General features: G+C 42.2%; 1 protein-coding gene across 1 annotated transcript in view; it reads right to left on the bottom strand.

Moving 5' to 3' along the window:
- The window catches only part of CASQ2 (calsequestrin 2), a 105,172-nt gene that overhangs the window by 40,578 nt on the left and 39,169 nt on the right, over window positions 1-25,425 (bottom strand). The window contains exons 2-4 of the mRNA XM_003409607.4: window positions 7,112-7,196; window positions 3,948-4,048; window positions 2,388-2,499 (exon numbers count right to left, since the gene is read on the bottom strand). Coding sequence (XP_003409655.1) covers window positions 2,388-2,499; window positions 3,948-4,048; window positions 7,112-7,196 — 298 coding nt within the window. The remainder of the gene's footprint in view (window positions 1-2,387; window positions 2,500-3,947; window positions 4,049-7,111; window positions 7,197-25,425) is intronic.

Below are 25,425 nucleotides of genomic sequence, written 5' to 3'. Positions count from 1 at the left end.
AAAGGATATCATTGCTGATGCCCAATGGATCTTGGCTGAAAGCAGAGAATACCAGAAAGATGTTTACTTGTGTTTTATTGACTATGCAAAAGCATTTGACTGTGTGGATCATATCAAATTATGAATAATATTGTGAAAAATAGGAATTCCAGAATACTTAACTGTGCTCATGAGGAGCCGTATATAGACTGAGAGGCAGTCGTTTGAACAGAACAAGGGGATGCTGCGTGGTTTAAAGTCAGCAAAGGTGCGCATCAGGGTTGTATCCTTTCACCATTCTTATTCAATCCGTATACTGAGCAAATAATTTGAGAGGCTGGACTATATGAAGAAGAATGTGGCATCAGGATTGGAGGAAGACTCATTAAGAACCTGTGACAAGCAGATGATACAACCTTGCTTGCTGAAGTGAAGAGGATTTGAAGCATTTACTGATGAAGACCTAAGACTACACACTTCACTATGGATAACACCTGAAAACACACACGCACACACACACACAGCCTCACAACTGGATTGATAATCAACATCATGATAAATGGAGAAAAGATTGAAGTGGTCAAGAATTTTGTTTTACTTGGATCCACAATCAACATTCATGGAAACATCAGTCAAGAAATCAAACAGCATATTGCACCAGGCCAATCTGATGCAAAAGACACCTTTTAAGTGTTAAAAAGCAAAGATGTCACTTTGAGGACTAAGGTGCGCCTGACCCAAGCCATGGTGTTTTCAATCGCCTCATATGCATGCGAGAGCTGGACAATGAATAAGGAAGATGGAAAAAGAATTGATGCCTTTGAAGTATGGTGTTGAAGAATATTGAATATATTGTGGACTGCCAGAACCAAAAAAAAAACCCAAACCCATTGCCATTGACTCAATTCCAACTCATAGCAACCCTATAGGACAGAGTAGAACTTCCCCATAGGATTTCCAAGGAGTGGCTGGTGGATTCAAACTGCCGACCTTTTGGTTAGCAGACAAGCTCTTAACCACTGCACCACCCAGGCTCCAGACTGACAGAAGAAGGATCAAATTTGTCTTGGAAGAAGTACAGCCAGAATGCTCCTTAGAAGCAGGAATGGTGAGACTTCATCTCACATACTTTGGACGTGTTATCGGGGGGACAAGTCCCTACAGAAGGACATCATGTTTGGTAAAGGTTCATCAAAAAAAGCAGGAGACCCTCAACAAAATGGATTGACACAGTGGCTCCAACAACGGGCTCGAGCATAACAATTGTGAGGATGGCACAGGACCGTGCACTGTTTTGTTCTGTTGTACATAGGGGTCGCTGTGACTCAGAACCAGCTCAATGGCTCCAAACCAACAGAGCATTATCTGTATATTCCTCAAGAAGAATCTTCATTATTTTGAAATACATAATATGAGAAAGTTCAACTGGATTTGAAATCCATCCAAATTAGTATAAAAAGTGTCAATATTACACTTGTCAATGAAAAGTAATAGCTGTTAGGTGGAAAGAACACTCACGTCCTTGAAAGATAATTTATAGATTGAATTATCTGAGCTCTGTTTGATAGCAAGGAAGGAAAGTTCATTAATTAAAGCAAAAGCATAGAATGTTGTCCTGCCCTTTGCCACTGTCCGCGTGTGCAAGCAAAGCTTCTTGTCAATGGTGTATCAAGAATTTGAAGAGGTCATCATTTAAAACTTTGATCAATAATTGCATGTTGCTATTTCAAGCATAGGAGTCCTGCTACCAAAGCAATTTAAAAAATGTACTCAAGTAGTTACCCTTCCTGGTCTTTTTTCCCTGCTGTCCTGATGCCTACCCACCATCTCCTCATCCCTCTACGGACTGTGGTGACCCAATGATATGTCCTGGTGGCCACCCAAAACCTCACCACAAAGCTTTCAAAGGGAACATGCCCAAGGGCGTGGCTGGGGCACAGCAGACAGCCTCAGTGGTCAGCTGTTGGCTTGGCCGGCAATTTTTGACATTGTACAGCAGCTGCGGAGCCCATCCTTACCCCAATTTTCCTGTAGTGCTTTCCAAGTGACTGAGAAGCTCTCCAACTGGTGACCATGGAAGCTGCCAATGTCAGGGAGAGGGCCCACTGTTCACTCCATTTTAGGGGAGAATCTGACTGGGAGGTGGGCCAGTAGGAAAAGTCGAGGGAGTACTTTTCTCTCTCTATAAAACACCGCCTCTCTACTCTGTCACCCTCAAGGTCAAAGAACATGGCTCAACCTTGAAGTTCTTTACACTCCCTGGCAGGTTTTACATAATTTTTGTATGCTTGTTTCACTGCTCAGGGTGTAGGCGATGCTGATGATGCATCCCCTTTGGGGATACTCTAACATCCCTTATTTGGAATCTAGCCTTCAGATTCACAGGCTGGAACTGAGACACAACTTACATTCTGAGTCCTCGCTCTTGAAATAGCCAATGAGTTTGATCTGGTCCTCAATGCGTTCAAAGGCTTGGACTTCTAATTTGCTATTGATGATCTCCACTGGGTCTTCAATTAGCTGAAAAGCCAGACACACACACGCACACACAAATATCCAAATAAGAGAGCTATTCTTTTTCCAGCCAGGAAATCGGACACGTATATAGAATGCTTCAGATGGACATTATAGTGAGTTTTGTGGTTGGCGCCTCAGCATCCATCCCACCCCTCCCCCAATGAGCAGCATCAGCAGTGCCTTTTGAGGAATTGGCCTGAACTCAAGAGGGGGGCTGGCTGATCCGTAGGCAATTCTATTTCTTTTGCCAGTTATTGATTCAAGAATGGGCATGTGATCTGATTTTGACCAATGAGACTTCAGGACAGATTTGCTGAAGGGCTTTGGAAAATTGTTTATTCTTGAGAGAGCACGGGAAGCCACTACATATAAATGAGGGAATACGATGTACCTGCTGCTGGCCACCTTGTAACTAGCTTGAGGGCAAAGCCAACCTACTGAAAACAGCATTTTCTTGGATTTACAGAGAAAAATGGAGGTGGAGCCCTGATCAAGTCTAAAATCTGACCGAAGTCTGATCTTCAGCCTATGTAGGTCAACCACATTGCTTATTGTTTAAGGTAGTTAGTGTCTGGTTTCTGTTACTTGCATCTAAAAGCCTCTGAGTTGACAGAATTGGGACAGCACCGTGTTGTCCCAGAGCTGCTCTGGTGCCCCCTCGGTTTTATTAGGACTTGAGTATGGGTCAATGAAATAACAAAGCAGGGTCTATGGGCACTTTTACACAAGAGATGGCCTTCAACTCACTTCTAATCTTCTCACTGGGTTTTGGAGGCTCTGAAGAAAAGCAATAGGCCACTGGGTACCAGCTGGTCAATAGGAATAACCAGTATGGATGTTCAACAGCAGTTTCTTTGTCTGTGCAGGGACCTGTATTCACAAACATTTAGCTTCACAGTTGCTATTAAAAGTGTGAGTTTATCTATGGGGAAAGTATTTTTATTGTGTTTGTTTCTCTGTTTGAGCATATAGATCCGAGGGTGTGTATACCTCCATGGCTGAGAGTGAGTGAGATATTGGGGGGCTCTTTAGTCCTGTCTTTTCTTTATTCTGCTCTGAGGGTAACTCAGAGTAACTTAGCCGATTGTTACTCCTCTCCCTATTCTATCTTCAAATCTCTTTCCCACACTCTCCTTAGTAGTGCTGGAATAAAGCCAAGGGAATTTTGGTGGATGTCATTGTATAACTGGTAAGAAAATTAGCATGTTACTACCACACAGTCCTGATTTGTGACCCTCTGGTCACTAATAAAAGGTGACTTAAGGGTCAGCTTCCTAGTAGAAGGAAATAGCACAGCGATGTAGGAACTCTGATTGTTCTGTGAAGCCTGAGAAATCTGTCTCAGACCAGGTCAGGGTCTCCAGTTTCCCTGCTCTTACATTGGGGTTTTACCTTCCACCTATATTTGAGCCTGAATAGCTCTATGCAGGCCATTGTGCATATATACTCACATCCAAGAGAAATTCCACCAAGACATCGGCTGCAAACTCGCCATCAAACTCAATTGTGCGATCACCCTTAAGAATATACAGGCTTCCTTCTTCATCGAAACCTGGAAGAAACAAAAAGATTCCAGGACAAGGTTGTCCTGATGTAGGAGTAGCCATCGTGTTGTCTGAGGCCTGGCTCTGGGTCTTCGATGACAGTGGATCAGGATCAGAGGAACTAGCATTAACCTAAGGACCAGTTCCCTGGAAACACCACCACTGAAGAGCTCCCAGACTGGGAATTGAGTTTGAAATAGTCAAGAACCAACCTGAATTTGAACTTCAAAGAAAAATCTCTTCTCCATACCACCACTACTTTGCTTTTCCAAAAACACTGGTGACCCCATGTCACTCTCCTTATTAAAAAGGTTTAATGATTCTACTGCCCACCTGACTCCTAAATCTGACAGTCAAGCCCCTCCACATTCTAGTGCCAACCATATCTCCTGCATCCTCCCTTGGGTAGGCCTGCTTTCCTTTGAAAAACACTCCCTTAATCCTTTGTGCCACTCCTTATGCTTCTTGTACACGTGCTGAGATGTAAGGGCAATAAAAGGAAACATGACAGAGCAGAATTCTCTGTACTTACATTCTCTCTGTTCCCAAACCTGGAGAAGCCTCCACCCCTCCACAACTGAAGGAGCTCAGTTGGCTCCTTCAGACCTCAGCTAGGACTCATCTTACTAATGAGGCCACTCCAATAACACTGGGGTCTTTATTGATAGTCCCCAGCTCCATTTACAGGTGTCCACTATAACAGAAAGGGGGCAGTGGTGGTTCAGTGGTAGCATTCTTGCCTTCCATGTAGGAAACCCAGGTTCAATTCCCAGTCAGTGCAACTCAAGCATAGCCACCACCCTTCTATCAGTAGAGAATTGGGTGTTTCTATGATGCGAACAGGTTTCAACGGGGCTTCCAGACTAAGATGGACTAGGAAGAAAGACCTGGTGATTTATTTCTGAAAAACCTACCAAAGAAAACCCTATGGATCTGATTCTGTTGTGCATGGGGCTGCCATCAGTCAAAGTTGATGTGATGGTAGTTAACTGTAACAGAAGGCTCTCTGAGAGTGGGACCACAGTCTTCTTGGTATCCTAGTTCCTTGCCCAGAGCCTGGACATAACGAATGAGTGGACAGAATGAATTCCTTGTTTTCCTGTTCTAGCAGAATCCTGTATATCTGCTTTTCCACTTAGCCTGTAAACACTGCAAGGGCATCTTCTCCTTTCCTACCCTCCACTGCCCTTGGTGTAAGTCTGTGTACTTAACAAATGCTTTCTGGAAAACCACATTTTCCCCCAGGAATGCTAAATAGCTGAGGTTGGCATTTAGTCCAACTGCCTGGCATCCTAACTCCTTAGATTGATTGTTTTCAAACTCTCTATTGCTGGAGAATGCTTTCTCCAAACGAATTCTTCTGCAGAACCTCCAGGGAAAAGGCAGCTGGACTGCTGCCTGCTATGCCTCAAGGCAACTCTGAGGATCCCCTGGCACACTGGGGATCATTGGTTATAAATCTAAAGGAGCATCGTGCCCGCACTGCTTGAAGTCAGCAATGGCCAATCTCAATAGACACGTCACTCAGTGCCCACTGTTAGATTTTTTCTGAGTGAGACCAGTTAGGAGGCTGTTGCACTAGTTCAGGCAGAGCCTGATGGGAGCCAAACTAAGGCAAATGGAGAAGAGATAAACATGAAAAGAGCAAGTTCACAAAATACAACCACTGTCCAGTAAACTCCAAGGGTCAAATAGCCAGAAAGACGCTACTCCAATTCCTCTAGGCTGAGCTTGGAGAAAAGTTCCTGAAGACGTACCAAGCCCCATCATGTCTTTGCTGGAAGAATACCCACTGGTCCATTCTTATGAGTGCTTTCCCCAGCTTGTTCTACCCAAACTTTTAAATCACTGGAACACCACTGTTTCCCTGCAGCTAAGTTTACTGGAAATTCTCCCAAACTGAATTTCTCACTAAAACAATGGGAAGGGGGACTACTAAGGAATCAATAGGCTGCTAGGGGAGAAGGCAGAACTCACTAAGCTGCTTTTGACTCTACGGAAAGAGTTTAACATACTTTGCTTCCCTGCTCAAGGGAAAGAACACTCCTTAATTTATCTCCAGGGAAGGAGATACCGCAGACATTCGTATTAATAATTCATTACCATTTTACAGTCATGAGTTCTTCCTCTTGTCTAACCTAAATATTGACTCCTGTAGTTTAAATCTTTTTGAAAAAATCTGGACTTCTTGAAAATAAAATAGAAAACAGTTGTCTGTAATTCTCCAGGATAATGAACTTTCACGGGCCTGAAAATATTTATTGAATCACCACTAATAATGTTTTTTTTCCCTATGCTTACTACTCCGAATCCAATCAACCTTTCTTCAAAGGTCCTGTTTTATAATCTGCTGCTATTTTTTTAAAGAGCCTCTCTTCACTGACCATGCAGAAAAAGGCAAATGCGCAGAACATGTGTGTGGGTGTTTGAAAACTGGAGGAGTTACCTGTACTCTCTGTGCTTGGGATTACAGGTACAAGAATCTTAAAGAGCACTGGCATTTAAGTATGACCTAAGGACACAAGAGATTACAACTTCCACTGCGTAGTCACTTACCCGTTCCTCTCCTCAATGCTCCCTGTCATCCTTTGTGATAATGCCCGGCTGGGTTTTAGCCTTAAATTTAGAAGCCACTTGGGACCCCAGAGTCACTACTATTAAAGCTATCTTTTGTTGCTTGCTTCAGCCAAGAGACAAGGAGATAATAGGTGATGGAAGAAGAGATCCGACATCTCTCAGAGAGATCACCATGGTGGAGAAACAGAGAATCTAGCCTTTGAGCTTGCTCTAGTTGCTGAAGAATAAAGGCTTAGTTCTTTAGTGTTATTTTCTCTAGGAAGGAACTGCTCATTGTACAGAAACAAAAATATTATCAGATGATTAATGTGAAACTATTCAGATCAGGCTGGGACTTATATTTATGAACTCTTTCCAACCCAAACTAAGCTATGCACCATCATTTTATATTTATCTTAAAAATAGTCCAACTATCATTGGAGAATAAATGCAACTGTCCTTTTTTGGCAAGAGATATTTGTTTTTTCCTTGTATATCCCAAAAGTCACACTTACCTAGTTTCTTGGCAAGCTTGGCTTCTTTCTTGGAATCCACCATCACAAAGCCTATATCTTTATGCTCTAGGACCTGGGCCACAAGCTGAAGGGAAAGACAAATAGGAGGGTAAGTGGGCTGAGGGAGAAAGACGGTAGAAAATATCACAAAACAATATTTTGATGTATTGACAGGATGGTTCTCCTCCATACTTCCTGTTAGTCTGGCCAATTGAAGCAGCAGCTAAGGAATTCTGTGCTTATTATCTCAGGTGAAGGATGACTCAGCAGAATGCTGAGAACCAAGGAGATCAAATCTGAAGACCAGGCCTAAGATAAAAGAGCTGAAAGAATATATCCAATGTGACACCCTCCTCTGCCTTTGCCATAGGTAAAATTGAACTGGGAGAAGGGAGAATCAGAAAGGAAGCAAAAGTACCTGAGAAGTGGCTCTGAGCCTTGCCCCTGCTGTCAGGTCAACCTGGAATAGGGTGGGGACGCAAGAGGACCACAGATAGTTTGAGGGATCTTAGAATAAAGGAGGCCCAAATCCCCTATATCCTAGCATAATCCTCCAGTCCCCCCACCCAGTGCTTGTGGCATAGAAATGCTCATTTGGTGTATCTGGCAAATAGGCCTGAGAGGGCCTCTCCAGATTTCCTGAAGCCCATTGACAGGAAGGAGTGGTAGAGTGTCTCCTGTGTGGCCAAGAGTGACACAGTAGGAAGTATAGTTGGGGAGGGAGGAAAGCACAGAGAGACTTCAGCTCCAAAGGTAAGGTGGATGCAGCAGTGTCCTCAGTGGGCAGATGGCTGAAAACTACTCTGGGCTGATACCAGTTTTGAGGATGCCACAGAGCACGAGATTGGCACCATGCTAAGCTCCCTGAAACTTAGATATGAGGAGATAGGGAGACCCTCAGTTGCCTGAGATCTAATCCCTGCCATATGGCTGAATGGAGGCTTGAAATAGAAATAGAGTGGAGATGCTACTGGAGAGATCATGAGACACTAATCTTACTTTTTTAAAATTAAACTTTTGAAAAGACAATTGGAGATTAGAATGCAGTTGTAAGAAAGAATACAGACAGTACACTTTACCTTATTTCCTACAATGGTAGCATATTGCAAAACTACAGTATGCTATCACAGCTGGGATATTGACATCAACACAGTCAAGACATAGAACTTTTCCATGACCTTAAAGACCCTTTGTATTGCCTTTTTACAGCCACCTTCACTTACTCCAGTTCCCACCTCCACCGATCTCTTCTCCATTTTTATAATTTTTTCATTTCAAGAGTGTTTTATAAACAGGATCATACAGCATGTAACTTTTAGGACTAACTTTTTTCATCAGCATAATTCTCTCCCTGGAGGTCCATCCAGGTTGTTATGTGTATCAATAGATCATTCCTTTTTATTGCTGAGTAGTAGCTCATGATATGAGGTACCACAGCTGGTTTAGTCTTCACCTGTTGAAAGACATCTGGGCTATTTATATTTTCGGGCTATGATGAATATACCCAAAACCCATTGCCAGTGAGTCAATTCCGACTCATGGCAACCCTATAGGACAGAGTAGAACTGCCCCATAGAGTTTCCAAGGAGCGCCTGGTGGATTCGAACTGCCCACCTCTTGGTTAGCAGCCGTAGCACTTAACCACTACGCCACCAGGGTTTCCATGATGAATATAGCTGTTATAAACATTCATGTACAGGTTTTTGTGTGAATGTTGATCTTAACTTCTCTGAGATAAATGCCCAGGCGGGCAATTGCTGGGTCACATACTAGCCACATATTTAGTGTTTAAAGAAAGTAACGAGCTTTTCCAGACTGGCAGTAGCATTTTACATCCCCACCAACAATGTATGAGTGATCCAGCTTGTCTGCAAACCTGCCAGAATGTGGTGGTGTCACTATTTTTATTTCAGCCATTCTGACAAGCATGTGGTGGGATCTCACTGTGGTTTGGGTTTGCATTTCCCTAATGGCTAATGATGTTAAAGATATTTTTCATGTGCTTGTTTGCCATGGATTGTGCTTTTGGTGTGAAGTCTATGAACTCTGCCTAGCTCTAGATCTCAACGTTTTCTCTTATTTTTTCCCTAAAAGTTTTATATTTTACGTTCAAACTCATGGTTCATCTTCAGGTAAATCTTGCTTCAGATGTGAGATTTAGATTGAGGTTTGATTTTTTTTTGCCGGCGGATATCTGATTGCTTCAGCACTATTTGTTTCCTCCATTGAATTGCTTTTGCACCTTCGTCAAAAATCAGTTGGCATATTTGTGCGCATTTATTTCTGGTTTTTCAATTCTGTTCCATTGATCTATGTGCCTATCCCTCCACCAATACCTCGTAGTCTTGGTTACAGTAGCTATATGATAAGTCTTGAAGTTGAATAGACTGATTTCTACCACTACATTCTTTTTTTTTCAAAATTGCTTTAGCTATTCTAGATCCTTTGCCTGTTCCTATAAATTTAAGAATAATCTTGTGTAAAACCTGTTGCTGTAAGTCAATTCCAACTTACAGTGACTCTATAGGACGGAGTAGAACTGCCCCATAGGGCTTCCAAGTTGCTGCTGGTGGATTTGAACTGTTGACCTTTCGGTTAGCAGCCGAACACTTAACCACTGTGCCACCAATCTTGTCTAGAAGTATAAAACTTCTTGCTGAGGCTTTGATAGGAATCGTGTTAAATCTGTGTGTTAATTTAGGGAGAATTGAAATCTATTTTATGTTGGTCTCCCAATCCATGAACATGTTATGTCTCTCCATTTATTTAGATATCATTTGATGTCTTTCATCAGCATTGTATAGTTTTCAGCACACAAGTCCTATACATGTTTTGTTAAAGTTACACCTAACTAATTTTAAAAAAAAATTTAAATTGGCATCATATTTTAAATTTTGGTGTCCACATGTTCATTGCTAGTACATAGAAGTACAAGTGATTTTTGTATGTTTATCTAGTATTCTGTTACCCCGCTGAGCTCACTAATTCCAGTTTTTTTTTATTGTTTGTTTTCTTTCTTATTTTTATTTATTTTGCTGTTGTTGAGAATATACACAGCAAGTCATGCACCAATTCAACAGTTTCTACATGTACAATTTAGTGACATTGATTACATTCTTTGAGTTGTGTAACCATTCTCACCCCGCTTTTCTGAGTTTTTCCTCCTCCATTAACATAAACTCACTGTCCCCTAAGGTTCCTATCTAATCTTTAGAGTTGCTGTTGTCAATTTGATCCCCATATAGGTAGTTCTTAAAAGAGCATAATACTCAAGGCAGACTTTGTTACTAGTTAAGCTAAATTATTGTTCAGTTTTAAGATGACTTCAGGGGATATTTTTGGTTTAAGGTTTAAAGATTATCTCAGAGCAATAGTTTCAGGGGTTTACCTAAACTTCATGGCTCCAGGAAGTCCGGAGTGCATGAGAATTTGAGATTCTGTTCTGCATATTCCCCCGTTTGATCAAGATTCTTTTGTGGAATCTTTTATCAAAATGTTCAGTAATGTAGCCGGGCACCTGATCCAGTCCTTCTGGTCTCGTGGCAAAGGAGGTGATTGTTCATGCAGGCAATTAGCCACACCTTCCATGTGCTCCTCTTATTTCTGACTCTCCTTCTTTCTCTGTTGCTCCAGGTGAATAAAGACCAATTGTTGTGCCAGAAGGTTTTTTTTTTTTTGTAAATTCCTTGGGATTTTTTACATAGATAATCATGTCATCTGCATATAGGGACAGTTTTGTTTCTTTCTTTCCAACCTGTATGCTTTTTATTTCTTTGTGTTGCCTTATTGCATTTGCTAGAATGTCCGGCATTATAGTAATATGAGTGTGAGAAAGGACGTCCTTGCCTTGTTCTCAACCTTAGGGGGAAAGCATTCAATCTTTCACTGTTAAGTATAGTGTTAGCTGTGGGTTTTATGTAGCTGCTCCTTATCAAGTTGAGGAAGCTCCTCTTACTCCTTGTTTGCTGAGAGTTTTATTTTCTGGAAGAGATTGTGTAGGATTGGTATTATTTAAAAAAAAAAAAAATTGTTAGAGTTTTCCAGTGAGACCATGTGGGCCCAGATATTTCTTTTTTGAGAACTTTAAAATTACAAATTCAAATTCCTTGAGAAATTAAAATGATTTGTTTCATATTGGATGAGTTGAGGTAGTTTGTGTTTTTCTAGGAACTGGTCCTTTAGAGCCAATTCATCTGAATTCAGTTTTTTTTTTTTTTCCTTCAGTTTACAAAGGCAATATGGTACAAATATCAAATACTACATAACCCTGATCACAGTCTGGGCAGGAAGTGTCAAACACACTAATATTTCTATAGCATATTTGTACTAAGCAGGATAAATAAAGACTGTAAATATCCTCATATCACTTCAGTTAGGTTTTGTCACCAAATAAGCTTCCAGTAAACTGACAAAAGAGCTTTTGGTTTCCAGCTTTTGGTTTGGCATTTTGGATTTTGGAATTGTGGATAAGGGATTGTGAACCTGAAGTAAGTAGTAGAAGATTGATTAGAGTCTAGGTCTATTTGGCTCTACAAGGTATGTTGAAAAACCCTCTACTTTCTCTTTTATGTTTGCTTCTTTCTTCTCACTCCCACATCTTTCTTCATTTTTCCCAGCATCTGTGGCCTCTCTCCTTGGATTTATTCTCTTGTTGTTAATGTCTCTGAGGTCTTCCTTTGGCTATTTATTCTTTCCTCTCTAACATTCTCACCTGGTCCTCAGTCTCTTTCTCTCTACCTCCCCAAAACCCCTTCTTTGAAGGCTAAGGGTATTGGGCAGAAACACAGAAAGCTGCTCTGTGTAGTGTCTTGGTGGCTCGGGGGGAGGGGGATGTACAAATGATACCCTCCCCTCTACAGCTTTTCTTTTTCTTGGATTTTGGCTGGGATTAGGGAAGGCTTAGAATGAAAGGCATTATCATTAATATTTATGCTGTGACTCATCTTGAGCTTCCCTACAATGCCTGCACATGTCAGTTGTTATGAAACTCACTTGGTTTTAGAGTATTGCATTAAATTTGTTAGAAAAGATCACTTCTGAATGAACTTCCTGGATTTCAGTGTAAGTCATTCTGTCCTATCTAGTGCTGTCAAAATTTTACCTTAAATGTCTCCTTGTCTATCATTCAAAGCCAATGATGTTGAGACCTAATGGCTTGGTGATTATCTTAGTTATCTAGTGCTGTTACGACAGAAATACCACAGGTGGTTGGCTTTCACAAACAGAAATTTATTCTCTCACAGTCTAGAAGGCTAGAAGCCTGAAATCAGGGTGCCAGATAGAGGGGGAGTCTTTCTCTCTCTGTTGGCTCTGGGGGAAGGTCCTTGTCATCAATCTTCCCTTGGTCTAGGAGCTTCTCAATACAGGGACCCCAGGTCCAAAAAATGCACTATTCTCCTGGCTTTTCTTCCTTTGCAATTTGAGGTCCCTCTCCTTTCTGCGTACTTCTTTCTTTTATATCTCAAAAGAGATTGAATCAATATACAACCTAATCCTATAGATTGAGTCCTACCTTATTTAACATAACTGCCTCTAGTCCTGCTTCACTAACATCATTGTCATTGTTGTTAGGTGCCCTTAAGTCAGTTTCAATTTATAGGTTAGGATTTACAACACGTACGATAATTCTATCAGATCACAAAATAGAGGACAATCATACAGCACTGGGAATCGTGGCCTAGCCAAGTTGACACAAGTTTTTGTGGACGCAGTTCAATCCGTAACAGTAATATTATAAACAGTGCTGCAATAAACATGGGTGTGCATGTATCTGTTTGTATAAAGGCTCTTATTTCTCTAGGATATATTCCGAGGAGTGGGATTGCTGAGTCATATGGTAGTTCTATTTCTAGCTTTTTAAAAAAGTGCCAAATCGATTTCCAAAGTGGTTGTACTGTTTTACATTCCCACCAGCAGTGTATAAGTGTGCCAATCTCTCCACAGTCTCTCCAACATTTATTATTTTGTGTTTTTTGGATTAATGCCAGCCTTGTTGGAGTTAGATGGAATCTCATTGTAGTTTTGATTTGCATTTCTCTAATGGCTAATGATCGAGAGCATTTCCTTGTGTTAGCTGCCTGAATGTCTTCTTTAGTGAAGTGTCTGTTCATATCCTTTGCCCATTTTTTAATTGGGTTGTTTGTCTTTTGTGGTTGAGTTTTAGCAGAATCATTTAGATTTTAGAGATCAGGCACTGGTCGGAGATGTCGTAGAGGAAAATATTTTCCCAGTCTGTAGGTGGTCTTTTTTTTACTCTTTTGGTGAAGTCTTTAGATGAGCATACGTGTTTGATTTTTAGGAGCTCCCAGTTATCTGGTTTCTCTTCGTCATCGTTAGTAATGTTTTGTATTCTGTTTATGTCTTGTATTAGGGCTCCTAACGTTGTGCCTATTTTTTCTTCCATGCTTTTTATCGTTTTAGACTTTATGTTCAGGTTTTTGATCCATTTGGAGTTAGTTTTTGTGCATGGTGTGAGGTATGGGTCCTGTTTCATTTTTTTGTAGATGGATATCCAGTTATGCCAGCACCATTTGTTAAAAAAGCCTATCTTTTCCCCAATTAATTGACACTGGGCCTTTGTCAAATATCAGCTGCTCATATGTGGATGGGTTAATGTTTGGATTCTCAACTCTGTTCCATTGGTCTATGTGTCTATTGTTGTACTAGTACCAGGCTGTTTTGACTACTCTTAACAGTGATATTAGAAAGTTTCTGTACACTAGGGTAGGAGCTTCTAATAGTGGTTCTTAAACTTCCAGTGTGCAGGAGAATCACTGGGGCTCTGAAAGTGAAGTAGAGGTGGGGTGGGGCTCAGGAATCTGTATTTTTATAAACCACACAACCGCACCCCATGATTCTGACACAGCACATCTCATACCACACGCTGGAAAACACTGCTATAAATGGTTGTCAATTCATCCAAAAGTAATCTGGCCTAGTGTTCTTCCAACTGTGACCCATGGGGCCATGCTTGGCTCTCTCATCCCCTCTGCCTTTCGTGTAGGTAAAAAGAATTAGTAACAGTGAGAATATAAGAAATGAAAGAGCAAATAAAAAATTTAATCTGAGAATTAAACAGAGAATTTAACTGTCATCTCTCCTTGCATACACAGACATGTTTTGATTTTTTCAGGTAGATGCAAGTGGTGTGCCTCTCCTAGTCATGTTAAGCATGGCCTTCTAGTTACCTAACTGGTATTCAGGTGACTTTTGAAGATATGGAGCCTTGGTGGCATAGTGGTTAAGAGCTCAGCTGCTACCAAAAAGTCAGCAGTTGAAATCCACCACTCGCTCCTTGGAAACTCTATGGGGCAGTTCTACTCTGTCCTATAGGGTCACTATGGGTCGGAATCGACTCAACAGGGTTTTTTTTTTTTTTTTTTTTAGGATATATGAGTGGAAGGTAATATCTCAGACTAACTAAATTCTGTTTTCCTTTTTAACTAAGTACAACCAGTCACTGTCCTCTCCCACGAATGGATAAAACAGCCAGCAATCAGAGATGTACCAGGAACTGGAACTAGCTGAGACCTGCCCCGCCTCCTCCTTGGCACCCTGCCTCACAATTCCTGCAGCACCCTGTCATTCTCGCCTCCCACACTGACTAGGCCCAAAGTCTGCCCACTTGAGCCCCGTCATCACTTTCAGCAGCCCAGCAAGCATGCCGATGGGTATATGCCAGGAGTGGCCTGGGCTACTAGTGACCAGTGGCATCACAGTGAGACTGCGTGGGAAGAAAATGACCGTAGCGAAAGCCTAGAGCCTTCTGGGCTGACTCCTGGCATTATCTAGCCCCCTCAGGACCAGTGACCCCTGCTGAGCCAGTGAGGCTGGCATGACATTGTCTGCCTCTCACATTTGACTAAGTCTTGCTTCTACCTCTGCTCAATCTCTAACTCCCTAGCTCAAATGTCACCTTCTCACCTCTTTTCAATCCAAACTGTGCAAAGCCCAGCTTCAGTCTTATGTTATACCCTAGTCCCCATAGATTTCTCCTTTCTGTTAATCCCCACACCCTATCACAAGGACGCAGTATTCTAGCACGTATTTTGGTGCAACCCAAAGCTTGGAGGTTTGAGTCTGCCCAGAGATATCTCGGAAGAAAGGCCTCATGATCTGCTTCTGAAAATTGAACCAATGAAAACCCTATGGAGCACAGTTCTGCCCTGACACACATGGGGTTGCCATGAGTTGGAATCAACTGGACAGCAACTGATATAAACAACAACAACAACAAAAAACCAAACCCAACCCAGTGCCGTTGAGTTGATTCCGACTCATAGTGACCATATAGGACAGAATAGAATTGCCCCATAGAGTTTCCGAGGAGTGCCTGGCAGATTCGAACTGCCAACCCTTTGTAGCACTTAACCATTATGCCACCAGAGTTTCCAATGGATATAAATCTCTTCTGTGTTGTGAATCTTTCCTCCTTTAAGGAGAAGGACCCCGTTTTCTGCTTCTTTTGTATCTTGCACAGTTCCTTGGAAACACTCAACATTCTTGTGGATGAATAAAAGCACTGACCCATGTACTTCACAAGTTCTAGGTTCTTGTGAGCCAGTGGGAAAGGTGGCAATTTTATCAATATATAGTGACCGGAAGTTGTAGATACGAGAAGAAAAGGTAGAGTCACATCAGCTTCCTAAGTTCCCAGAAAACAGGAATACTCTTACTAATTCAGATTACAATTTTCTCCTTTTGAATTTTAATCTCCCCCCTGCTGATTTTGTTTGTTTGGTTTCTTCCCAGATGGTCACGCCTGTTGTCAGTCTCTCCTAGGGAATAGGGGTTATCTCTTATTGGTTGGTCATGTGGCATCCCCTGAGCACTGGTGCAATGCTCATCCTTTCCAGAAACAGTAGAATTTGCTTTCACTATTGCAGGTTCCATTGAGTGTAAAAAGAACTTAAAAAAAAAAAAAGTTCTAGGTAAATAATATGCATAATTCAAAATTCAAGAAGTGGCTATTTATAGCATATTGTTACTCTTTCTCCTTTTATATTGTATTGTGCATATACTTATTGTACTTTTACTAGCATTTTACTTCTGTAATGATGGGATCCAAGTATACCTCATTGTTAAGGGAGTAAATGACCCAGGGGTGCTGTGTCCCAGTGGTTAAGAGCACAGGTCTTAGAATCGGAGATCTGGACTCCTGGCTGGATCATAAGCCTGTGCTGTGGCTCAGTTTAAAATGTGGACAATAACAATATCTACTTCATAAAGCTGTTTGAAGATTAAATGATATAATGCGTGTAAAGTACATAGCACAGTTCTTGGCTTATAAAAAGTGCTTAATAAATATTAGATTTTCTCTTAATATTATGACAGCTGGATAGAGTTCAGGGACTTAACGTCAATTCAGAAACACCAAAGCCTAACTTACTAGAATGGAAATAGAACAATAATTACTAATAGAGGACCTACTATGTTCAAGATACTGTGCTAAACAAAAATGTGCAAGACATGTCTCAGCTCCGAGGACCCTATGACTTAGTTAGGGAGGCATGGCATGCACACCTGAGGAAGCTAATGAAAACTTATAACAATACACAGAGATTCTGGTATGTGTGCAAGGACTAGGATAGGACACAAGTGCTATGGGAGAGAGCGGGAGCTCCGTAGGCAGGGAGGTCAGGTCATGCAGAGCCCAGTGGGCTGTGTTAAGTACTGTGGATTTTATTTCCATTGCACTCAGAATGGAGTCTCAGATCCCTAACATGGCCTACAAGAACCTACATGATTTGCCCTCCTTGCCTCTTCAGCTTCATTTGGTGCCACTCTCCCCCTCACTTAATATACTATTTTTCGGTTCCTCAAAACATCAAGCCCTTTCCTCCTTAGGCCTTTGCACAGGATCACCTTGTTCAATTGTGCAGGTTGTTTATCACACAGGTGTGATGTAAGACCTGAAACTAAGGTCCAATGTTATGTGTTACATTGACATCTGTTAAAATCAGGAAGGTTTCAAATAGCTTAACAGCAAGGCCACCTAACCACTTTACTCCCATAGATAAAATCCCCAAGCCAAACAACCCTCCTTATCATGGGGTCCAGGCACAGCGTCTGCTAATCCTAGAGTAGTGGGCTTTAGTTCCCTGACAGCTCACAGAATTATTCAAACAAGTCAATCTTATCCTCTCACAAAACCCAGGGGTCACCTCACCCTCTTGTTACTAAAAACCTACCTCCCACAGCCCCTGATTGTTCACTCTGTTTCCAAGTGCAACTGCCATGTGACTCTGTGTGGTGTGGTTTCCCTTTCCTGACTGTGAGCATGTGTGAGTAATAAACTACAGTCAATTTCATCCCTTCAGTGTTAGATGTTGTGTATTGACCATCCCTATAATCTTAAGCTCCCTCACCAAAGGGGTAAAGAGGAGGTGATCAAAACAACTGGGTACCTAACAAAGAGGGAGGTGAAAGTCAGTCATGCTCTGCTCTCAAGACCCAGGCCTGGCACAGGCTGCAGCTGCCTGAAGGGTACACTGTGTTCTAACTCACACAAAGGCACAAAAACATGGCTCTGTTTCCATATACATATACACTTTCCTTTTTTTTTTTCCTCTGTCTAGAAGACCCTTTCCACTATTCTTCACAAACTCTTATGTATCCTTGAAATCTTCACATCAATGTCAGTTCCTCAACAGGCATTCCCCTGCCACCCAATCTAAATTGGGGTCCCTTCTTCATAGCTGTCTTAGTCATCTAGTGCTGCCATAACAGAAATACCACAAGTGGATGGCTTTAACAAAGAGAAATTTATTTCCTCACAGTAAAGTAGGCTAAACGTCCAAATTCAAGTCTTCAGCTCCAGTGGAAGGCTTTCTCTCTATCAGCCCTGGAAGAAGGTCCTTGTCCTCAATCTCCCCTGGTCAAGGAGCTTCTCAGGCACAGGGACCCTGGGCCCAAGCGATGCACTCTGCTCCTGGTGCTGCTTTCTTGGTGGTATCAGACCCCTAACTCTCTGCTTGCTTCCCTTTCCTTTTATCTCTTGAGAGAGAAAAGGTGGTGCAGGCCACACCCCAGGGAAACTCCCTTTACCTTGGATCAGGGAGGTGACCTGAGTAAAGGTCGTATTACAATCCCACCCTAATCCTCTTTAACATAAAATTACAATCTCAAAATAGAGGATAACCACACAATACTGGGAATCATGGCCTAACCAAGTTGATACACAAATTTGGTGGGGGGAGGGGACATAATTCAATCCATGACAATAGCCCTCTGTGCTTTTCCTTCACAACCCTTTCTCAACTTGTAATTGCATACTAACTTATGTGATCATTTGTCTACCAACTATCCATTTGATAGTCTGTAAGCTCTAAGAGGGCAGGGTTCATGTCTGTGTTTCTCCCCATGCTATCTCTAGCAAGTAGTATAGTACCTGGGTAGAGTAGAGCTCAAAAAATATTAGATGAATGAAAGGTAAGACTGAATAGAAGAAAGGAGGCCAGCTAGATCTTAAAAGCAGAGTATGTGGATAGGCAAAGGGGAGCAGCAAGGTGAGCCCAGGAAGGGGAGATGGCTTAAGCAAAGGTTTGGAGGTACAGATGTTCAGGATGGGTATAGGAGAATGGGCTAGCTTATTTGAGCTGAGAACTTATTTTAGGGAGCTGAAAGCAGTAGTGATTTTAAGTCATATTAGAAAAAGAATGTGAAGGACCTTGACTATTAGGACTAGAAGTTCTGATTTGGCAGATTTTTGAGAAGAGGAACAATAGGATTGATTTGAGTTCAGGGAGGGTTAATCTAATGGCATACGTCAGACAGAGAGAAAGAGAGTGGAGAGGAAAGAAGGCCAGTTTGGAGGCTGATGCCATGGTCTAGGTGGGGCATGACCCTAAGACTAAGGCATTGGCAGTGGGTAGAAAACAAGTAACTCACGCAGGTAATGTTATGTGAAAGGAATCAGTCAGAACTGCTAGCTCTCCCTGCTTTTGGACAGAGAATGGAGGGAGAACAAGGTAGAGGAGGAGGCAAGATGATCTGAGGGTCTCCAGCCAGGGAACAGAGGGAAGGACAGAACAGTGGCACCAGGTGGGCATGCCAAAACTTGGGACAAGGTTCTCAGGTTCAATTTAGGTGTCCTGAGTTCATGGTCATGGGAGTCTAGCCAAGAGCTGGAGGTGCTGCTCTGGAGCTCAGGGAAAGGTACTGAACAGAGCTATGAAAGTGAGAGGTGAAGGACTGAGAGAGGTGACATCTTCAGGGAAGACTGTGTACAAAGAACACCACAGGGTCAAAGACTGGTTGTCTAGTAGAAGCAAGAGCAAGAAGAGGGGCCCGCCTGAAGCCATTCCCGGAGACTACCTTTCAGCCAAACAATAGACAGGCCCATAAAATAAACAACAACACCTCAGAGGAATGTGTTCCTTGGAACAATCAATTATACAAGATCAAAAGAACATTTGCCCCAAAACAAAGACGAGAAGGCAGGAATGGGTAGAAAACCCTGTTGAAAGGAATCGGGCACCCAGGACAGAAATGGGGAGAGTGGTAACACATTGAGGGGAATCTAACCACCGTCGTGGAACAGTTTATGTACAAACTATCAAATGGGAAACTAATTTGCTCTGTAAACTTTCACCTAAAGCACAATAAAAGGTTTTAAAAAATACAATTGTTTTTAAAGTGTATCTTTTTATAAGCAGGCAATAGTTGTTGAAGCTGGGAGAACATGGGGATTCATTGCACTCTTTCCTCTACTTTTTGTGTTTGAGATTTTCTGTAACAAAGTTTTTTGTTTTTGAACACTCTCACAGACTGACACACACACTCCCACGCACACACACACACACACACACACACACACACACACGAAGAGGGGCCTGCACAGGAGGCAGAGAAGTTGCCTTTGGAGAAGTAGGAGGATGAAAACGATCATAGTATTTTGACTCCAAAGTCGTGGGAGAAGAGAACCTTATGAAGGAGAGGGTGGTTATGTCAAATGTTCCAGGGAGCCAAGGAGGGGTGGGATCACCAGAAGGGCTCTCATTTCAGGACCGGTAAGTCATGGCTGACCTTTCACGGAAGTGCTGGAGAAGAAGCCAAAGCGCTGGGAGTTGAGCAGTTGAGTGGGTGGCAAGGACATGTCAGAGCAGGTGTGGATCACTTGTTCAAGAAGTGTGCCCCTGAAAGGAGGGAGTCAACTAGCACAGCAGTGAGAGGAGCATGCTCCCTGTGCTGCGTGACTGCCCCTGGGCAGAGAGGACAGTACATCAGTGATGCTAAACCAGTTGCCGTCTAGTTGATTCTGACTCATGGCGAACTCATGTGTGTCAAGATAGAACTGTGCTCCACAGGCTTTCTTTTCTTTTCCTTTTTTTATGGTACTTTAAGTGAAAGTTTGCAGCTCAAGTTAGTTTCTCATTCAAAATTTATACACATATTGTTTTGAGACATTGGTTGCAATCTCCCTGGGTTCCCTGTGCCCATTGGTCTAGTTTCCATCCCTTTCTGCCTTCTCATCTTGCCTTTGATTGGGAGTTGCACATTTGATCTCCTATATATCTGATTGAAGTAAGAAGCACGTTCCTCACACGTGTTAATCTTTGTTTTATTGGCATGTCTAATCTTTGGCTGAAAAGTAGGCTATGGAAATGGTTTCCGTTCTGGATTAGCAGAATGTCCGGAAGTCAGCCACAGGGTTTCAATGGCTCATTTTTCAGAAGCAGATCACCAGGCCTTTCTTCTGAGGTACCTCTGCGTGAACTTGAACCTCCAACCTTTTGGCTAATAGCCAAGTGCGTTAACCATTTGCACCACCCAGGGACTCCTTGGGGCCCTCTATGTCTATGTCTGTCCTCCAAGTCTAGTCTTTTCATCAGGGTTTTATCAGCTCTTATTCAGGGAAGTATAGGAAGAAAGTTACATTTGTTCCAGTCCCTGAGAGCCACCTTTTTAGAGAAAGACACTTCCTGGCCAGAGGGAAGGTGGAGGAGAAGTGGGGTAGTGGAGGAAAAAGGAATGGTTACTTGTTGAAGGGCGTGAGTAACCCCCAACACAGACATGCTTAGGGCGCAGAACCCAACCCCTCTCTGAGGAAGGAGTCTTACACAATATTTACTGCAGGGTTCAGAACCTGAAAAACAAAACAAAACAAACAAAAAACTGAGAACTGAGGACCCTGGGGGAAAATGTCACAAATCTTTGCTCCAAGCGAGTGTCTCTCAGGCCAGCCATTAAAAATGCTCTGGCTGTACTCCTGCTCCCTCCGTGTAAGCCAAGAGTCAAACGCGGCTGTTTTTCTTACCCACTGTCCCTGATACAATTGGGCAACACGCCAAGCAATTCAACAACTGTATGTCCTCCCCTGAAATCAGAGAGCTGGCGTTTATCTCCGGTAATCTCCTGTCACTTTCCACTGCCCTCAAATGAGGCCTGGGCTATGTATAGCTGGGAGGTAGCATGTGATGTGTCCATGGAGGAGGAGGCCAAGGGGATGGAACAGCTCTTTTATGATACTAAAGAGAATATTGGGGGTCATGAAGATGGTTAATATGCCTGGCTACTAACCAAAAGGTTGGTAGTTTGAGTCCACCATAAGTGCCCTAGAAGAAAGGCCTGGTGACCTACTTCTGAAAAATCCATTGAAAACCCTCTGGAATACAGTTCTACTCTCACACATGGTGTCACCAGGAGTTGGAACTGACTTGATGTCAGTTGGCTCTGGAGGCTGGATTGGGTGGCCTCTGAAAGAGCTGTGTGGGAGAGGGAGGTTGTTTATATTGGTGCTTTTGGGGAGAATGATTTGACTTCAGTGTTGGTCAATGCCAAGGAAGAGACCCCAACAACCAATGTTCCTTCCACTCCACCAGGCTGAGAGACAGTATAACAACAACAACAAAACCAGCATTTGTTGGGTGTTTTCTAAATGACTGGTACTGCTCCAACTACCTCACACGGATTACCTTATTGAATCTTCACAAAAACCTCATCAGATGGATGTTTACAGATGAGGAAATGGAGGCACAGCGAGGTTCACCAACTTGTTCAGGGCCACACAGCTCTTTAGTAATAATGCTGGGGTCCAATAAGGCACTCTGGCTACAAGCTCTCATCCATTACATTCTACTCCCAGCACCTGGACCTTAGAGGGACAGGGTCCAAATCCTGGCTCTGAAACTTATCAGCTGTGATAATCTGATCAGGTCACAGTTTTTTCAATCTCAATTTTCTAATCTAAAAAATGAGGTCTAATTTTTGTAGGAGTAACAGTTATGAGGAAGACCCTCAATGAGATGGATTGACACAGTGGCTGCAACAATGGGCTCAAACATAGCAGTGATTGTGAGGATGGCACAAGACTAGGCAGTGTTTCATTCTGTTGTACCTAGGGTCACTATGAATCAGAACCAACTTGACAGTACCTAACAATCACAAAAACAGTAACTATGTGAGTTCTGCTAATGGAAAGATCCACAGCAGGGCTTTGAATTGGTTTGGTCTGGTTAGAAATGCAAATTCTCAGCAGGGGTCTGGTTTGAAGCCCTGGTTGAAAGTTTGAGTCCACCCACAAGTGCCTTGGAAGAAAGGCTTGGCAATCTACTACTCAAAGATAGCCATCGACAATCCTACAGAGCACAGTTGTACTCTGACACTTGATGTCGCCATGAATCAGAATTGGCTCCATGGCAACTGGTTTTGTTTTGAATATTTATGCAAGTACTTAGTGAATGCTCCCTATAAATCCTCTATGGGGCAAACTCTATTACTGTAAGCCAGAAACTCTCAAACCTGAGCATGAACCAACATTCCCGGGAGGGAAGGTTTATGAAAACACAGGTTACGGGGCCTACCCCAGAGTTTCTGATTCAGAATTTGTGACAAAATCCCAGGTGATGCTGATGCAGATGCTGCTGGTCCCAGGACCACAGGTAGACAACCACGGATCTACAGCAAGCTCTGACATATAACCCATAATCTTTGTGTAGCATTTTGAGATGTCTAAATTGACTTCACAAGGGAGATTGCTCCTTGAGGCCAGATTTTTTTAAATCCTGAAACTAACATTGCAATTGAAGTTTTTAAAAGTAGATTTGACTGACAAGGGGTTAGGCCATACCTTTTTCTAAGTTTTCTCAAAAGTAGTCTGTGCCTGAGAACTGGTGAAAATGCAGTCTGGTAGCCCAAGCCCTGATAAATATCTTCTGGTAACCCTCACAAGAGGTATGCTCAAGGGCAGAGCCAAAGCCTTCTCTGAGGAAGGAATCCTATCTGGTATTCACTGGCTTCCTGAACCCAGACAGAGATCTCTCCCTTTCTAACTAAGCCCTCCTTAGGCTGGTGCTTTTTATTTAAAAAAACAGGGGGAGGGCTTCAGCTCGTGTTGTTGTTGTTAGGTGCCATTGAGTCCATTTTGACTTAGCGACCCTATGTGACAGAGTAGAACTGCCCCATAGAGTTTTCTAGGCTATTTGTAATCTTTACAGGAGCAGATGGCCAAGCCTTTCTCCCTTGGAGCTGCTGAGTGTCTTTGAATGGCCAACCTTTCATTTAGCATCTGAGTGCTTAACCATTATATCATCAGGGCTTCTTTCAGCTCCTGAGAACTCCTAACTGTAAGACAATGACAATGCGTGGAAGAAGAGATCTTTGACTTGTCCCTCCCACCCTGCACATTAAAAATCAGAAGAGGGACCTGTTTCCGCTTGGCTGAACTTTATGAAATGTCTGACTAATGTTTATCAAAACTAGTTATCAAGGCCCCAGATAAGTAAAGCACTATTGAAGAAGAAGAATAGAGTAGGAGGACTTGCGCTACCTGACCTCAGAACCTACTATACAGCTACAGTCGTCAAAATAGCCTGGTACTGGTACAATGACAGATACATTGACCAAGAGAACAGAATTGAGAACCCAGGTGTAAATCCATCCACCTACGGTCATCTGAATTTCGACAAAGGCCCAAAGTCCATTAAATGGGGAAAAGACAGTCTTTTTAACAAATGGTGCTGGCAAAACTTGCTGTCCACCTGCAAAAAAAAAAAAGAGACAGGACCCATATGTCACACCATACATAAAAAATAACTCAAAGTGGATCAAAGACTTAACTATAAAATCAAAAACTCTAAAGATCATAGAAGAAAAAACAAGGTCAATGCTAGAGGCCCTAATACATGGCATAAACAGAATACAAACTATAACTAACAACAAAAAAATACCAGAAGATAAGCTAGATAACTGGGATCTTCTAAAAATTAAACATACATGCTCATCAAAATATTTCACCAAAAGAGTAAAAAGACAACTTACAGATTGGGAAGAAATTTTTGGCTACGACAAATCTGACAAAGGTCTAACCTCTAAAATCTATAGGAAAATCTTACACCTCTACAACAAAAAGACAAACAATCCGGTTAAAACATGGGCAAAGGATATGAACAGACACTTCACCCAAGAAGACATTCAGGCAGCTAACAGATACATGAGAAAATGCTCATGATCACTAGCCTTTAGAGAAATGCAAATCAAAACTACAATGCGATACCATCTCACCCCAACATTACTGGCACTAATCGAAAAACAGAAAATAACAAATGTTGTAGAGGCTGTAGGGAGATTGGAACTCTTTTGCACTGCCGGTGGGAATGCAAGATGGTACAACCGTTTTGGAAAATGATATGGTGCTTCCTTAAAAAGCTAGAAATGAAATTACACTATGATCCAGCAATCCCACTCCTAGGAACATATCCTAGAGAAATAAGAGCCATCACAACACCAGACATATGCACACTCATGTTCACTGCAGCATTATTCACAATAGCAAAAAGATGGAAACAACCTAAGTGCTCATCAATAGATGAATGGATAAACAAACTATAGTGCGTACACACAATGGAATACTACTCAATGATAATGAACAGTGAAGAATCTGAGAAACATCTCACAACATAGATGAATCTGGAGGGCATTACACTGAGTGAAATAAGTCAATCACAAAAGGACAAATATTGTATAAGACCACTACTATAAAAACTCATGAAAAGGTTTACGTACAAAAAGAAACAATCTTTTTTTAAAATAATTTTTATTTTGCTCTAAGTGAAAGTTTACAAATTAAGTCAGTCTCTCACACAAAAACCCATATACACCTTGCTAAACTTGCTACACACTCCCAGTTACTCTCCCCCTAATGAGACAGCCCACTCTCTCCCTCCACTCTCTCTTTTCGTGTCCATTTTGCCAGCTTCTAACCCCCTCCAGCCTCTCATCTCCCCTCCAGGCAGGAGATGCCAACATAGTCTCAAGTGTCCACCTGATCCAAGAAGCTCACTCCTCACAAGCATCCCTCTCCAACCCATTGTCCA

Source organism: Loxodonta africana, chromosome 3 (assembly GCF_030014295.1).
Source record: "Loxodonta africana isolate mLoxAfr1 chromosome 3, mLoxAfr1.hap2, whole genome shotgun sequence".
NCBI lineage: Eukaryota > Metazoa > Chordata > Mammalia > Proboscidea > Elephantidae > Loxodonta > Loxodonta africana.
Note: the sequence above shows the minus strand (reverse complement) of the source record. Positions and strands in the feature narration are given on the sequence as shown.